The sequence below is a fragment of the Coloeus monedula genome, assembly GCF_965178545.1.
Source record: "Coloeus monedula genome assembly, chromosome: 4".
NCBI classification, from domain to species: Eukaryota; Metazoa; Chordata; class Aves; order Passeriformes; family Corvidae; genus Coloeus; species Coloeus monedula.
Window position 1 is genome coordinate 28735416 of NC_138784.1, and position 16384 is coordinate 28751799.

At 38.2% G+C, this 16384-nt stretch overlaps 1 protein-coding gene across 1 annotated transcript in view; it reads right to left on the minus strand.

Annotated features, from left to right (window-relative positions):
- The window catches only part of ANO4 (anoctamin 4), a gene marked incomplete at both ends in the record, with an annotated part of 117890 nt that overhangs the window by 60459 nt on the left and 41047 nt on the right, over positions 1-16384 (minus strand). The window contains 2 exons of the mRNA XM_082280340.1: positions 4404-4448; positions 7499-7599. Of these exons, the coding sequence (XP_082136466.1) occupies positions 4404-4448; positions 7499-7599 (146 nt within the window). The remainder of the gene's footprint in view (positions 1-4403; positions 4449-7498; positions 7600-16384) is intronic.

Consider the following 16384-nt stretch of genomic DNA (forward strand, 5'->3'; position numbering starts at 1 on the left):
ACCTAATATTTACAACTAGAAAAGGTGCAATGTCTTTTGACTTTTTTTGAGGCAGACCAAATTATACAAGCTGAACTTGATTATTAATAATGAGCTTTCTGCAGAGGAGCATTTATTTTGTCTCAACAGAAAAGCAATGCTGATGGTACATGCTAAGCCTTAGTAAGCCCAGTGAGTGCTTGTCATGTCTCTAAAACTTTATTTCTCAGATTTTCAGTTAGCTTAAAATTCAGGCTTAACTGATACTAGATTTTTGCCCTCTAAACATTAGAACAGATTGTGACAAAGATTTTTGGCAGCTAAACCCCAGCAAGTTACATCCTGTTAGTACTCTCTGTATGGATTCTTACCTTGCGATTGATGCTACTTAAAAATGGGCTACTTTGTTCATTTCATTCAACTGTAGTTTCTTGCAATACTACAACCTCCATGAAACCAGAACCCTGGTTTCAGGTGACTGCTATGCAGCTTGTTACATTTGGAAGGTGAAAGCAAACAACGATTGATCTGGAGAAAGGGCAGATTTAACTACAAGTGCACTCATGCAAAGATACACAGTGAAATGAAGGGAAGAATCAGAGCTCATTGGAGAAGACAATCTAAACCAAATTCTAGAATGTTATAATGAAAAACACCTAAGAAAGCTAAGATGTGTGTAGCACAATGACCCCTACTCTCTCAGAAGTTCCTAACAACTCCAAGTCCTAACCACTGATCCCTGCAAGAATCACAGACTACAAATCGTGGAGTGTGGCCATACTTCAGTCACTGGATGAACGTTTCCAGAATGTTTTTTAAAGGGCAAGAATTGACTTCCTTTGAACTGAAAGTTCAGTTCTGAACAAAGCTCAAGGACTGGAAATATGGTTGGGGGTTTTTTGTTTGTTTTGTGTTGCTGTTTTGGTTGTTTTGACAGAGCCAACGTAAGAACTCTATGACCAACAAACGCTGATACCTCTGCACAGTCAGTTTGAGGGAGGAAAACCCATACTCAGGCAGCTGAATGTATGGGGAAGGAATGTGAAAATGCTACATACTTTCATTTAAAATACATATAGTGTTTCCTGGAATATCCAGCTTTCTCCCACCAGGTATTTTTATCTCAGATAAGGAAGCTAATGCTCATTTTTAAACACGAGCACATTTCAAAATTGTACCTAAATCAGCTGTACCTGTTTTGGTCCCATTTGTGCATTTCCAATCTGGAACAGCATGATGGGGTGAGGGGTGTTGGATGTTGCATGCGTGTGCAAATTTATCATCAGGACTGTTTGGAAAAACTGTAATATGTATGTAAACATAATAGAAGATTTACGCTTAATTAATCACAAACTGTCCATGGGCAGTGTTTGCACTGACCCAGCAGTCTGGAGCACAGGAGGAGGTAGTTTGCAAATGTCTGTGCTGAATGCAGGTGAGATGTCAGATCCCAGGGCTCTAAGGAGCCTGACCAATTGTAACTCTCCAGCTGCAGCATCCAGCCTGACAGCCTTGAGCTAGTCTGTCTAGCCACTGATAGAAATGCCAAGGGAAAGTAAGTTCTCTACAGGAAAATCCCTGTCTTCTGGTCTCTGTTTTTTCCTCTGAAAATTCCATAAGCCCTGTGTTACTGTACATTCAGCAGGCTTAGTGTGTCTGGGTATGAAAAAGGCAGGAGGAATCAGGAAGAGGGTTTTTCTAAATATGCTGTTCCATTCTTGTTAATTAAAGTCGTTTGAATTCTCTAAGCTATTAACACCCCTGCCCATCTGCAGTCTTTTCCCATTCATGCTGGAAGTCAATGTGCACATATGAGATACTGCCTACTGCAGGTTTATCACACCACACAAGCACAGCACAAAGGGACCGAGTGCTTTCCCCACTTAACAGCAATGCATTATTCATGCTGGCTTCTAACTGAGTGTACCCAGAATTTGAGTGGCTTGCCATTCCCAAGACTCAGATTACTTGGCATGCTCAGTCAGCCTGCTGGCAAACGGGTCTGAGAAGGTTGCAAAACCTTACTGCAAAGCACAGAACATGCAGTACAGCCTTCTGCAGGGAAAACAACGCCCCCTAGTTAATTCCTTGGGAAAAAAAAGGACCAAATTTTAAAATTTATTCCAGCTCATTCCAACAGTGCCATCAGTCAGCAGTGCGAGTTTCATATGGTACAGGAGCATCTTGCAAAAGGAAAAAGCTGAAAGAGTGGTGTTGGTGCTAACAAATACAGACACACAGTGTTAAAAATCTATTTTTTTATCACTTCTTCATGGCTAATCCATGCCTCATTTTCCCTATACTCAGCTGAACAGGGGAAGGGGAGTTGGAAAGTGGTGTGACCTACCCAGGAACAATGGGGTGCATGGAGTGATGTAGAGGGAGCTGCTTCACAGTGTCTCAGAGTCTCTCCCACTCCAATCCTGCCCCAGCTCTCCAAACCTAGTTTTACTCAGCACCCTCTTCCTAAAGATACATATTGTGTTTAACTCACACAAAGTGTTTCTCAAATAATTTTAAAGAAACTGTTTTCTCACCATAAAATGGGGTAGGGATAGAACTGTTTTTCAAAGGAAAGTTAGGAAAATTAAAAAAGAATTTTTAATTGAGACTGATTTTTATGAGTGGGTCAGCTTTCATAGAACTTTATGCATATTGTGGTGCTAGCTATTGTATTAGTTTAGTTTTTAACCACGATGCAGGTGCTGTATAGATACCTGATACCTGTCCTTTCCTTTAAAGCAGGGGAGTTTTGTAATTTGAAGTTTTGAGATCACTAGAATTTTTCAGAGAGAAAATTCAAGTCAGGTTTACAAATTGCCAGAGACCTGCACTGGTCTTTGCCTTATGACTAAACCCCTCTCTAAAATAAATTCTGCCCAAATGTCAATATAATGTTTGTATTAATTAAAAAAATGGACAAAGGCTTCAAGTACTTTAATCTACACTGAACTAGGAGTAGAGGAAATAGATACTTTTATTGAAACCATATATCTAAGTTTCGTGTAAGTTAAAAAAAAGCTGAATATGTTTTCTTTCTTCCCCCCTGGGGCTAGTCAGTTACAACTTTTCTGCCTCAAGTAGCTATTTATAGATCTGAACATAAAAATGGAATTTAGCCAAGTGTTCTCATCACTCAGGAACTAAGTACCAGAAAAAGGATCATACCTCTTCCCATTCTGACTTCAAATTGCATCCTGACTTGTAAGAAAATGAACATGAAGCAGAACTTCATATAATACATATAAATGATAGAACCTTCACCTTCTCCTTCCTATCTATTTCTTTAGTCAAAGCAGTCATATCTTCTTTAAAGTCAAGACCAATTCCAAAGCTAATGGCCACTATAGTATCTACTGTAAGGTGGGAATGGAAAGTGGGGCAGCATCAACATTTGTGTGCATCTGTTACCCTGTGCCAAAGAGGGATAAAATGTCTCAACTCTGCAAAGTGCTCATTTGGTGCTTACTAACATGAAAAGGCAAATTCTATAATGTGATATCAATGCTGGTACTGTCAAATCACCAGCACGCCGAGACATAACTTAATATACAAAATGCTTTTTAATATGCTCATACTGCAGAGTGATCATCCCATGGATGTAAATGTATCAATGTTATGTGCAAAATGGTATGGCTGTTTATTCCAAAATGCAGATTTTTCAATTTTAATTCTTCTTTCTTAGAGGTTCTTGGCAATATTTCCACTGACCTCAGTAAATCAGTAGATCAGGTGCTAGACCCCTTTGAAAACTGCATCAACAGTACCATGGCATTAAATGTCACATACAGCGAGATAGATAAATGTAGATATATAAATGATCTGTTTTTTGCCAAGCCTGTATAATTTTTAGGCATTTTGGAGATATTTTTGTTTAATTTTCCAAGGTATCAAGAAGAAAATACAAACTGCTGCAGGGAAAGAGTTTCATTGCAGCAAGTCAGACATAAACTGGGCATCAAGTGTAACCTTAAAGATATTAATAATTGAGTGAAAACACTTCAAAGATTCTTGGAAAATACATATCTCTTAAGCTCGGTTCTTTGCCTTCCTATCTACCAACAAAGTACTAAGTATCTCCATAGAGGAAGCAATAAATAAATAATGCCATCACTATTACAAGTAAGCAAGGTTCATGGAAATGAACCTGTAACAGTGGTACTCTAACCCCAAGAAACTCCCTAATGAACTACATGAAAAGAAGGAGATGCAGCATTTGTACTAACATACTTCTATTTCTTTAAAGACTGTGAGATGCAACTTCTCTTGGGTTTTTTTTGCAGATGTCCTAGTGTGTAATCATTCCCTTTATCCTTTCTACAGACACAAATGATAAACTTTTCTTTCCAGCTTGACTTTAACTGCTGTTTTTGTTCCTGGGTCCAAATGAACATAAACTCAACTGGCATAAGAATTGTACTCACCTATTCATGAACTTGTATCGGCGGTGCAGGTAATAGATTTTTCTCCTGGAAGAACAGCAAAAATGAAGCCAGTCGAGAAGAAAACCCATCGTCAGTTACAGTATGAACTAGCAAGGAAGGAAAGGAGATTGAAGACAGAAGCCTGTAAGAGGTGGAGGAAGAGACTAAAAGAGAGATTAACAGAACTGTCACAGGAAGCCACACAAACACTGGTGGCATTTGAATTGCTAGAAGGTCATCATTTTTCCATTGTCTCCTCCTTTTCTGCTATTTGTCATGTGTGAAAGATGGAGATCCAAAGATGTTTCTATTTCAGAGAAGTTCATGAACTGTTGCAGGAATTCTTTAGGACTGACACAAATATGGATAAAGTATCTGACATCTACTAACGAATTATTAAGGCTGCATTTGGGGAAACACAAGGGGGATTTACTTAGAAAAGCCAGGAAAGCTGTATCTAATGCAGCACTATGCTGTAACACATGCAGTACCAAGCGGGGTTGGTGGTTGCTCTTGGGATAACATCCCTAGAAACAGAATATAGGCTACACAAGCAAATGCACATGTGCTCAGCACCCCGCCAAGTGTTCAGCACTCCCTCTGCCCCTCATACAGGCTGGTTTCTGTTGTCAGTGCAATAAGCTGTGTGTGAGAGCAAATGATGAGCAAGTGAGCAGACAAGGGAACACGAGCAGACACATGCTGAACCCACTCCCAGCCTGCCTCCTGACCAGCTCTGCAATGCAGAGCAGCCCCTAACCACCATGTGTAGATCCAGGACAGAGTCCACCTCCTGTCCCACTCCAGTGCTGGCAGCTCTTGTTCTTCTCATAGATGGCTATCATACCACAGCTGTCAGGATCTGACACTGCCTTCAGCACAGAGACCACATCTTCATGAGAGTTAAGAAAATCTGAGGGCTCTTGAGTGTGGATTTGGGACTCATACTCCTTACTGGAAGAACTGGGTGCCTGACCAAACTCTGATTTCCCCCTCCAGAGGCTGACATTGTCATCCACTGAAGGTCATTGTTAAATCAAGGTGGTTTCTGTGTATTCTGAGAGGCTCCATTGTGTGATGCAGAACTGCAGCACTTTTGGAAAATGAAAGCTTACACCACACATGCTCTAAATATTGTAGCAGATGTAGTGTAGGAATGCTGTTAGTGCCTTGGAAGCAAGTCCTCTAAAATAAGACAGCACTGATGCTTTATAAATGATAAACAAATTTGGTTAGTATTCCAAGTTAATTTTCAGAACTTTTTGACATTTTTGTTATCAGAGTCCATATCATGCTGGTGAGGTAGAATTTTCTAAACTATTTAATGTTGGCCAGCCTTCTTTGGTTAGTGTTATTTATCTTGCTCTAGTCAGCAGGTACAGAGAAAGGTCAAAGCTAAGTGTTTCTGAGGATGCCATCCACTTCTTGATTTTGCTTCTAATGTTCAGAGGTATCCACCACTTTGTCACTCCTGCTTTGAAACACCAAGGATTTCCTCCAGTGATGCATGGACCTTGCACAATTCCAGCCTGAATAATCAGGAGCAATAAACAATCAGCAGCACTTAAAACAAGGGCTTAGACAAAGGCATCTGGAAACATACCATCTAGACTTGTGGACATGTCGTAAAATTTTTTGAAATGATAAACTGTACTGTTGTTTTTAGAATGAAATTGAAGAGCCTGCCCAGCAGTCACTAGTGAATTACCATGATTTCCTGTTAATAATGCTGTAATAATTCTCTTTCTATGGATGTGGAAAGAATGAAGCATGATCCTGAAGCAGGTCAAGAAACCCTCAGTATTTTCAAAGCTTTCTATATAATCTGTGTGACGCAGACTTTGCTATCTGCTGAGTGATCAGGATAGAAAAAGCTGCTCCATGACTAAATTCAGAATTCCTGCTGTATTTCTGAATCATGTGATCTTACTCATTTGCTAGAGCAGGTCCATCTCAAGGACTGTCACGGAAGTCAGAGAAGGCACACTTTTGGCCTACCCCATTGTTTCTAGAACACTTTAAAAAAAGAATATTACTATCCTGCAATGAATTGTGATTGCTTTTGGAATTTTCTCTTTAGCACTAAAAGCATAAGGAAGAACAGTTGAAGATTTGCTGTGAAAATGAAAACAAAATAAATACAAAATAAGGCTGCAATTTTGTCATTTATACATCTCCAGTTTTCCTTCTGAGTTCTCTATTGCTGCGCGGTGTCTCATACCAGAGGCATTTTTCATACTTAGGTAAGAAAAAATGGAAGGAATCCTACAAAGGCACCAGCTCACTATTCTGGGTCTGATCCTTTTCTTGTTCAGGAGTAATTCCATTAAAATTAATGGAGCTTTATGTTACAAACCCTGCTAAGTGAAAGAAGAATCAAGGCCTCTCAGTTCATGGGTTGTGGTCAGTTCCAGTGGAAGTCTTTAAAAGTTCTGATCACCAGCAGAGTAAATACGGTATTTTACAAAGAAAATTTCATAGCCCAACATGCAAATAATATTTAATCAATTGTAAAAATAGTCTGAATTTCAACGTGGAATTAATCTGGTTATCAGTAGCATTTAATATAATTTCTCTACTTTCTCAGCAGAAAAAAGCATTTATTGCTTAAATTGTTTTCCTATTAGATGGGATACTTATTTATACGTATTCATGTAATACTAATTCCATACTATACAAGCAACTTACAGGTGCATACCAGATACGTCAAACAGACATGCACTTTCTGTGCTGCCTTACGTACCTGGATCTTCTTGACCTCCCATTGATTTCAATAAAATGTCCATTTAAAAAACAGCAGCGCACAAGTATGCAGGGGGCTCCAGCACTGAAGGGGTTAAAGGGCCTAAGGACAGAACACCCCATGAAAACAGCTGCACTGCTACAGCCCATCTCAAACCAGTATTGTACTGAAATTGTAGGCTTTAACAAAAAACAGCAATGAACGTGGTATCTAAGGAACTCCATTTATATTTTCTAAAGGTGTGTGGCATCTTATAGAAGAGCTTTTCTATAGGCATTTTGGTGTTATTATCACATTTACTTTACAGTATAGTGTGGCTTTGGAGGTTGAGACAAAATATAACTACACCTACCTGAAAGGCATTCTTACATTCATTAGTTCAGCATATTTGCCCAGGACCTCCCAGGGGGCGTGCAGTTTCACAAAGATGATGTCACTGTTTGTTAGGGATGACTGCAAAAGAAAAACAATACAGCCACCAGGGCTTACTATTTCAAGTAAAAAAGAAAGAAATCATAGTCAATGGTCAATGTGATGTGTCACCCTTCCCAATTCCTGATTCTTCCTCAAATGTTGTATCAATATTTTGTCAACTCATTTTTCTTCTGCTCTCCCGAAAGCCATGCTGTGACTCCCTTCTGGCCTGCATGTGCTTCCTTTACATGGAAAAGAGGACATGGAGGGCAGACAGATGCATCCATGGGTTAGCTTACTGTACATACATGAAGAGAACTTTATGCAGGGCATGCACATCAGCATGGCTGCTACCTAACATGAAGCTGTCTGGCAAAGACAGGAGGAGGTGTAGCAAAGAGGAGAAAAGGAGGAATTTAGCTCTGTTTGCACTCAGGAGGAGACACAGTGCTCTACAAGACAAGTGCTCTACCGCAGGTTTGGCTGAAGCTGATGTGAGAACACAGAGAGCCACATGATAATACTGGAAGATGAAATGTTCAGATTCTAATGAATAAAAATGAATTGTTCATAAAGTTACATACAATATAATTTTAGACAAACAAGTGGATGATATTCCAAGAAATAGGCAGAGGTGTACTTAGTATGAGAAAAAGAAAGTATGACAACAGAAAACCAGGCAAGAAAATTGTTAGTTAGCTTTGGGGAGGGTTCCTGTGTTTTTTAGACATTGTCTTTTATTCAATGTTGCTCACATAAATTCTTGGTTAATTGTTGCTCACAATAATTCTTGGTTACAACTTATGAGGAGCTCTTAAATCTAGTATTGCTTATCTGGAAACTATTGTGACTGTATGGGTGGGAGGCTGACATTTTTACTTTTTACACTCTCCATCCACTATCCTGATAGATGCTGAAATTACTGAATTTGCATGTCCATGTCCTCAGAGTAGCTAAAAAATTATTACTAGTTTGTGACATGATAGGAATGCAAACTCCAACAGTTAAGATATATATATGATTTTCTTTAGCTCATCAAAAAAGCCACAAAAACCAAAAAACCAAACCAATCCAAAACAAACCAGAACAGACAAACAACAACAAAAACCCCAAAACAAAAACAAAGGAAAAAAAACCCCTCAAAAACCCAAACCCCCAACCCAATGACTATAGAGTTAACATTTTTAAACAAATATAGTATTGGACCATAATGGAGACAGAGAAATATTTGTACTCAAAGTACTAATGGGCTGCAAAAATGGATTTAACATATAAAGGAATGAGTGACTTTCTGGTGCTAAAAACTGAAGGAAATAAATCTTCTTTGCAGATGAATTGCTGAAAAATATTTCAATACAAAATGATAGAACAGCAACAAAATGCCCCCAAGAGACTTGCTTCAGAGACAATGAATTCACTTGCATTCTTTCCACTGAATTTAATGGATTCTAATTCAGGCTTTAATGATGTTTTTCTTTATAGGTACATTTCAAAAATTAGCTTTTATTTTCCCATGAGACTTCAGCAAGTAGATACCACAAAACCAAAACTAAATTCTGTTACTCTAAAAATCTCCTGCAAACTGCTCTCTCAAAGGTGAGGTTAAGTCAGCAGTGGATTGGCAGTTTTGTCACAAACAACTTGGATTAAAAAACAAAAAAGAGCAAAATCTACCAAAACTCAAAAGAACCATCTAAGAAGCCCAGTATACAGAAAGAAACTACAGTACTGATACACCAATAAAAACTGAGAAATTGGGGAAATTTATTAAAAACAGCTTATAAACTTAGTGATGGCTGTTAAACAGGAAGTTTATAGGTATTTTCCAGCACATTGTAGTTTAAGCCATACTAGATATGGGAGCCAAACATGACTTGTGAAGATGCTGTTTCACAAGTGAACATTATTTAAATGCGGTACCTTATGTGTTACATGCTTTCATGCAGAAACATGAAAAATTTCCAAATAGTTATCACAACACAGATGTTTAAAGAGTATTTTTCTACTCAATATCTTGCAGTGTTAGCACATCAAAATGTTTTCAAAACGATAATCAGCTTTGCCAACAGAAGATCTAACCAACAGAAAATCTAATCAAAATATATTTGGCAGGCTCAGTTATATTCAGAAAAAAAGAAATAATAATACTAAATTATTCATATGAAAATCCCTTTCTCTTGGGTTTGCTCATGTTAAACGTTCATAAAGGAAAGCACTAAGCAAGGCTGGGAAAAACACGACTGGAAAGAGAATAAAAAATCCAGATGGAGGATGAATTGAATGAAATGTCACATTCACCTAATCTAAGGAGTAAATAGCTAACCAAAATATCTGGAAAAAAGATAGCATGAAGACCATCTTCCTTACAAAAATACTTTAGTGAATGGAATCTCCTAAACTCTCATGGTTAGGTTAGTATTTAGACTCAATTTCCTTCATCTTATAAATGTTTCCACTGAGACTAGAGGAGCATTCTTTTGTTGTAATTGACTTTCAAGGTTTGGCTCGTTAAATGATTTGGAGAAGTAAACTCAATTTCACATTATGGGAACATGCAAACAAAAGTCAATGTAACATTACTCCCCTTGGAAACTTAAATAAGACAACTATTGACATGAGCAATCTGCTATAAAGTGATGTCCAGATGACGAAGAAAGAAAAACAGAGGAATTAAGGGGGCAGACCAATGAGATAAAGCACTTAGCAAACACAGAAATGGAATAAATGTTTGGAATTGACCTATCCATAAAAAAATGGATTTTCTTCTGGTCACTAACAACCTTCTTGGTGGTCTTCAGAATAGTGTAAAGCCAGGGAGACAAGAGACTTATCAGAATCAGACAACTGTACTCATCTAGGGTGGAAGGGACCTCTAGGGTTCACCTGGGTTAAGCCTCTGGCTATGGCGGGGTTAACTTAGATCAGCCTGCTCAGACAGGGGCTTGTCCCATTGAGTAGTGAATATCTCCACAGGCAGAGATTTCACAGCCTTTGGGCAACCCACTGGCTGAAACTGGCTCGAGAAAAGAATATTTTCTATTGAAGAACTGCTCTCTTCCCTCATAGAGAAATCTTGGCTTAAAACTACCACTTTCTAGACTTGTTTTTCCTTAAAACCCCCTTATTTATTACAAGAACTGTATTTAATTGTGTTCTCATTGAGAGGCTGTAGCAAGGCCTATTTAGTTTGATTGAACCATAATCTTCGAAATAGGTTTGTAGGGTAGAATTCAGATCATCAGAGTCTGGGTTACAGACAGTTAAAATACATCATGGCTTCACTGACAAACATCATTAGTACTGTATCATTGCTGCCAGTCCTCGAATACAGGCAGTACTATAGGTCCACATATTATAGACCTGCCCTTCTGGCAAGGCTACCTTTCCATTTTACCATTAAGTTCACGAAGCCATTGCTATTTCCCAAGGACATCCAATCAACCACAAACAGATTTAAAAACAAAGCCACATTTTCTTCTCCAGTGTCACTGTATAAGGAGTGGAAGAGACTAAAGCATGGGCCATTTATGTAACTCCAAAAGCAGAAACACCTGCTTTGATGAGTTACAGTCATCAACTAGGTCGAGGAAAGTTTGTAAGGGTCAGGTTGTCATTCTCCTCCTAAAGTGGGCACAGACTGGTGCTAACTGCTGATTAAGTCCTGGCTACTGAGCTCCCATGTATTCCTGCAAGCATTCTAATGCCTTTTGATGGCAGGATTTAAATATATATATATATATTCATTGTTGACCTGACTCTGCTCATCCTGAACTTATCATTGTTAGTCTGAATAGAAGCAGAGTATGCTGACATGGAATGTCTCTTGAAAAGCCCTTATTTTGCTGTATTTGCAGGCTGCCTTCCAGGATCAAGGCTAAAGATTAGCCTTGTCTTTTGTCAAAAACCTTCTTAAACATTCTCCTCTGCCTAGCTAATTTTAGTTCATTATCAGTAATATTGTCAAGTCATTTCAAGACAAAAGCAGATGTAGGTACACACCTCAATACAAGCATTTCTTAAGTCTAAAAGTTAAGAAATTTGAGAAAACCTATACACAGTACATAACCTTGAAGAAGGATAAAATCACAGTGTCTCTAGTTGAATGGTGCCATTGTCTATTTACCTTGAGCTTACTAGGCAGGTTTTCATTCATGTATGCAAAACAATAGGGCAAAAAAAAGTCAGGATTTACCATTAAGGTGTTTTCCCTATAATTATTTAAGAGCAAATTACTCAAGTCTGGGTCTCTCTTCACGTTTAAAAGCCTTCCTCATAAAAGTAAAATGAAATAAGTAAGACTTTGAAACAGATTCAACAACTAGAATTAATGTTACCTACTTTAGGAAGATCCTATAAGACAAGTTAAAAAGCCAGAACAGAAACAGTTCTTTACATTTTGGCAAATATAGCTAATTTCTGGTAAGACCATAATGCAGGCAAAAACAGAAAAGGAGACAAAACCAACATACTTCCTCTAGTAACAATTCTCTCTGTAATCTAGCTCTGTATGATGTCTGAGTGCAGAGTAGTAAATAGTAACTACCACGGGTTCCACTGTTTTTGAGAATTACTTAACAGCACAGATTGATTTGCCATGTGGAGTGAATTAAGTGGAAAAACAAAACCCAGTAAATTTTAGTTGATTAAACTGTTCTTCCTCTGCAAAACCAAAGTAAATGTAAATTCACAGGGGTAGTTCCAAAGAACTGGAAAAATAGAAGGTGTATTCTGCCAATACTTTTCCAGTGCATACATTACCACTGGGCAATTATTTAGATACTGTCAATATATGTCTGATTTCAGGGAAAATATTGCATACTCACAAACTTCAGCCTCCACATTCATGCTTCTGAGGAACCTAATGAATAACAGTGCCAATATCTTTCACACATGTACTTTCAATCAAAGCACAGGTTTAGTGAAAAGGAGAATATATTGTTCACATTTTAATTAGGATATTAAGAAGCCTTTGACTTGCAAGAAACTGTAGAGCAAAAGCAGTAAGGATGAAAATAAGAATTAAAAAGATAGCCTTACCTAAAAAATAGGAAGCTGTTGATAAAAGCAATTTTGACCTGAGGACACTGACATGTGAAATGTAGAATAACTTGATGTAAGGAGACAGAGGTACGTGATTACAATTCAGAATGATTTTTATGTGAAATCTCATGACAAAATGTGATGATGAAGTAAAGCTTTGTTTTTACTTTGTAAAGTACTTGCAGAGGTTCTGCTTCAGTGGAGTTAGTAATGCAGGCAGGTGGCTGCTTACTGCCAGCATTCTGGCAATGTGTCATCTAATCCAGCTCAGAGCAGGTGTCATAGTTACAGTGCTTAATTTCTGGCAGCATCTGACAGGATCTCCGTTCTGGAACAGAACGAGGGGAAATGCTTGCAAATGCCCTTCTACATAGACAAAACATATGTGAGTGGAAGGACAGCTTCAAGAACAGGGCAGGTTACTTGAGTAGAAGTAAAATGCAAATACTATCTCACCACTGCTCAAATTTACTGCGCAATGATGACCTCACAATCTGCAGTAGAGAAGCACAAATTCCTTTAAGATAAGAAACAACATCAGAAGGAAGTCTTTAATTCCAACTAATGCCATCTAAATCTGCAGAATGGATCTTACAGTAAGGCAACTTAGATGTAGTAAATCAACCATGGAAACAATATCCTCTGACTTGGACTGCACTTCTGAGAGAAAAGATTTAGAAATACCTGCAGCATGACTGTCTTAATGGAAAAGTTTGATCTGACTGTGAGGTAATGATAAAACATTTCTTGATAATTCAATCAGCAAATACCGAATGAATACAGGTTTGACCCATACGGGTAAGATCTCTGTGACAAAATAGCTAATAATATGGAATTTATCGGACAAATATCTTTTAATTCCTCTGGACTGGAAAATTACTATAAACTTGTGAACTCATTATTTGCAGATTTAAAAATGCAGATAGCTAAAGTCTCTGGGCAGAATAATGCATTTTTACTTAGGAAAACAGTATTTGACATTGTCTCTTTACATGAAACATCAGTTATGGGCTCCAATTTTAGATTAAAAAATTTAATACTTTATACAGTGGTAGTTGAGATCATCAAATCTTTTTGACTGTTCTATTGGCCAAAGAAAGGCCTCTTAAATACATTCTTTTGCTTTTGGCATCACAGGCCACCAAAAAAATATATCACACAATTGTACTACATTTTATAAGGCAGCTTCCTTTGTGATTTATCCCAAGTGAAAAATATAAAGCTGATATTTTTCCAATATGGATTTATTTCTTATTAATCATTTTTTGAAGTAGAAAATACTTACATTTAATGAATTGTCTATTAAATATTCATTTTTCCTTTTAGAGGCTTATTGGAAAAACATTACTTTAGTAAAGAAAAAGGCATTTTATTTTTTGTCCAACAGCTAATTTCACAAACATAATAATCAATCAAACACACAAAAAGTGCAGGCAGGCTTATGATAGCTTTTTCATATGACTAAACTAGAGAAAACTGAATAAGCTGCTTATTGCATCATAGAATTATAGAGGCCATCTAGTCAAATCTCCTGCTGTAAGCAGGGACAACCAGAGTGTTTTGTGGGGTCTTGAATATCTCTGTGGCTGGAGACCTTGCAACCCCCCTGGGCACCAGAGGGTCTCCGGACAGAAAGGCCACAGCTGAACTTCCCTGTGGATGCAGAAGTGTTGGCAGCAGCCTGAGTTCCGAGCACCTGCCCATGCTCCAGCAGTGTGAAGCTCTTTGGTTGCTCAAGTCCCTCTTCAGAGTCTTGTTTCTCAGATCATAGGGTCAAGGAAGACAACAAATACATATATGACTATCAGAGTAGACTCCAAAGTGTTTTCAGTGTCCACACTTTCCAGGATGCAGTGAGCTGTACACCTCTCTGTACACCTCTCTGTACACCTCTGTATCTGATGGCACGATTCAAAATTCTTTCTAAAGGGAGACATGCATGAGCTCAACAAGAGCACAGCTGAGGAAGAGACTGCTTTTAATGTCACTGTCAGTTCAGTTCAGTCCACATGACACAAGGAAGCCTCAAGTTCTTTAAGCCAGCTACAAATCCACCACATGAGTAATTATCGGCAGAGGTGTTAGCCCATGCCATATGGGAAGCAGTGGGGTAATACACATGCTTGTTAGCATGGCTTGTAATCTCAGGTGCTGTCCCATGCTGACATGACTAGAATACCTACAAAGTCAGCTGGCAACACCTGGGTGGGTTTCTGCACCATGCCTGGCTGTGCAGGACAAACACAAGTCTCTGCTCTGCAGGGAAGTCACAGAAGAGCACGCTGACTGCTCCTTCTCAGACTTAATGCAGGTTCTCATTTTCCAGGGAAAAAGCACCAAAGAAAAACCAAGATCCAGTTAAATGAAGGGGAAAGATGCATGTGAAGAATGTGAATCACTCACAACTCTACCAGTTACAGTTACCCATAAACTCTGCTAGTCTGGGTAACTCAAATGCTTGTTCGCTCGACTCATATATCAATTTTCTGCGCCTTACTTATCTTGCAAGGATTATTAGAACTGGAAAGAGTTTGAGGAGCCATCTTCTGATAATTCATTTCACATTGTTCAAATCATTGCTGCAAAACTTTTCTGCCTGCCTCATCTAAAGGCAGAGACCTGAGCAAGCCATTTTCCCTTCCTTCTTCCCCTTTATACAACCTGTTACACAGTAGTTATATTTCTTTAATAAGATGTGGATTTCTGAGCAATTGCATTCTGTATAGTCTAACTAAGGTACTCAAGTGATCTGATACACTAAAAGCATGTAAACAAAATTTTACAAGGAAAGTTGTCTTGTAAATATGCCAAAGCATATGGTAAAGCAGCCATCTCTTCAGATACAACACCATTACTACATGAAAGGGAAGCTCATTCCAAAGCAAAATATGATGGTGAGAATAGGCTTGATTACCACTATTCCGTTCACGATTCAAATTAAAATTAGAGAAATTGACCTTCTTTTAAATCTCAAGCCATGCTCAGACTGTGTAAGACTTCCCCTAAAAATTAAATACAAAACCCCAAGAGATAAAGGCAAATCCATATTAATGTGTTGTCTTCAGCAAGCCGCAGTTTCATGCTCATCATAAAAAGAAATCTCATGGTTTAGTGCAGAGTGGAAATTTCTAATAATTGATGGTCTACATGATTTTTCACCTGTCTGCTCTGCTAAGCTCAAAGTAATTTGACCACTGAATGTAACTAGATCATCTGGTGTTAAAAACCCACACATCATAAACAGAAGAAAAACCCACTTTTCTAAGCAAAGATAGAGTAATTAGAATCTAACTGGAGACAAGATGAAGTTGAAATACACAACGTCTCTAAACTAAGAAGGGAAAATACTGGATCCTTTGTGCACCTCTTTGCAAATCCCTTCATTTGTTGGACATGCTTTAAATGAAACAAGGTTGAGGTATGACAAGGACAAATTATGATTTAGGTTTGGACTGTTCTAATTTGTTGTGATAAAGCAATGCCCATACATGGCACAATGAATTGTCAAGGCAGACGCCTAAACATGAGCTCTTCTATTGATCAATTATTGCTGTTCCCAGTGTGCCTACTGACATAAGGTGCTGGATGAAAACACCTCCTGTATGACACACAAGTGCAGAGCAGCACCAGATGGAGCTTATCTTATGTATCTTAACGGTTCAGATAAATGTGATAGAGCACAGAGATGATTTTCTCTCCTAAGTCAAAGCTCTTACATGCAGATTTAATGAGAGGAGTTGCAGAAAACAAACAAATCTTCTCTTTCTCGAAAGACAACATCACT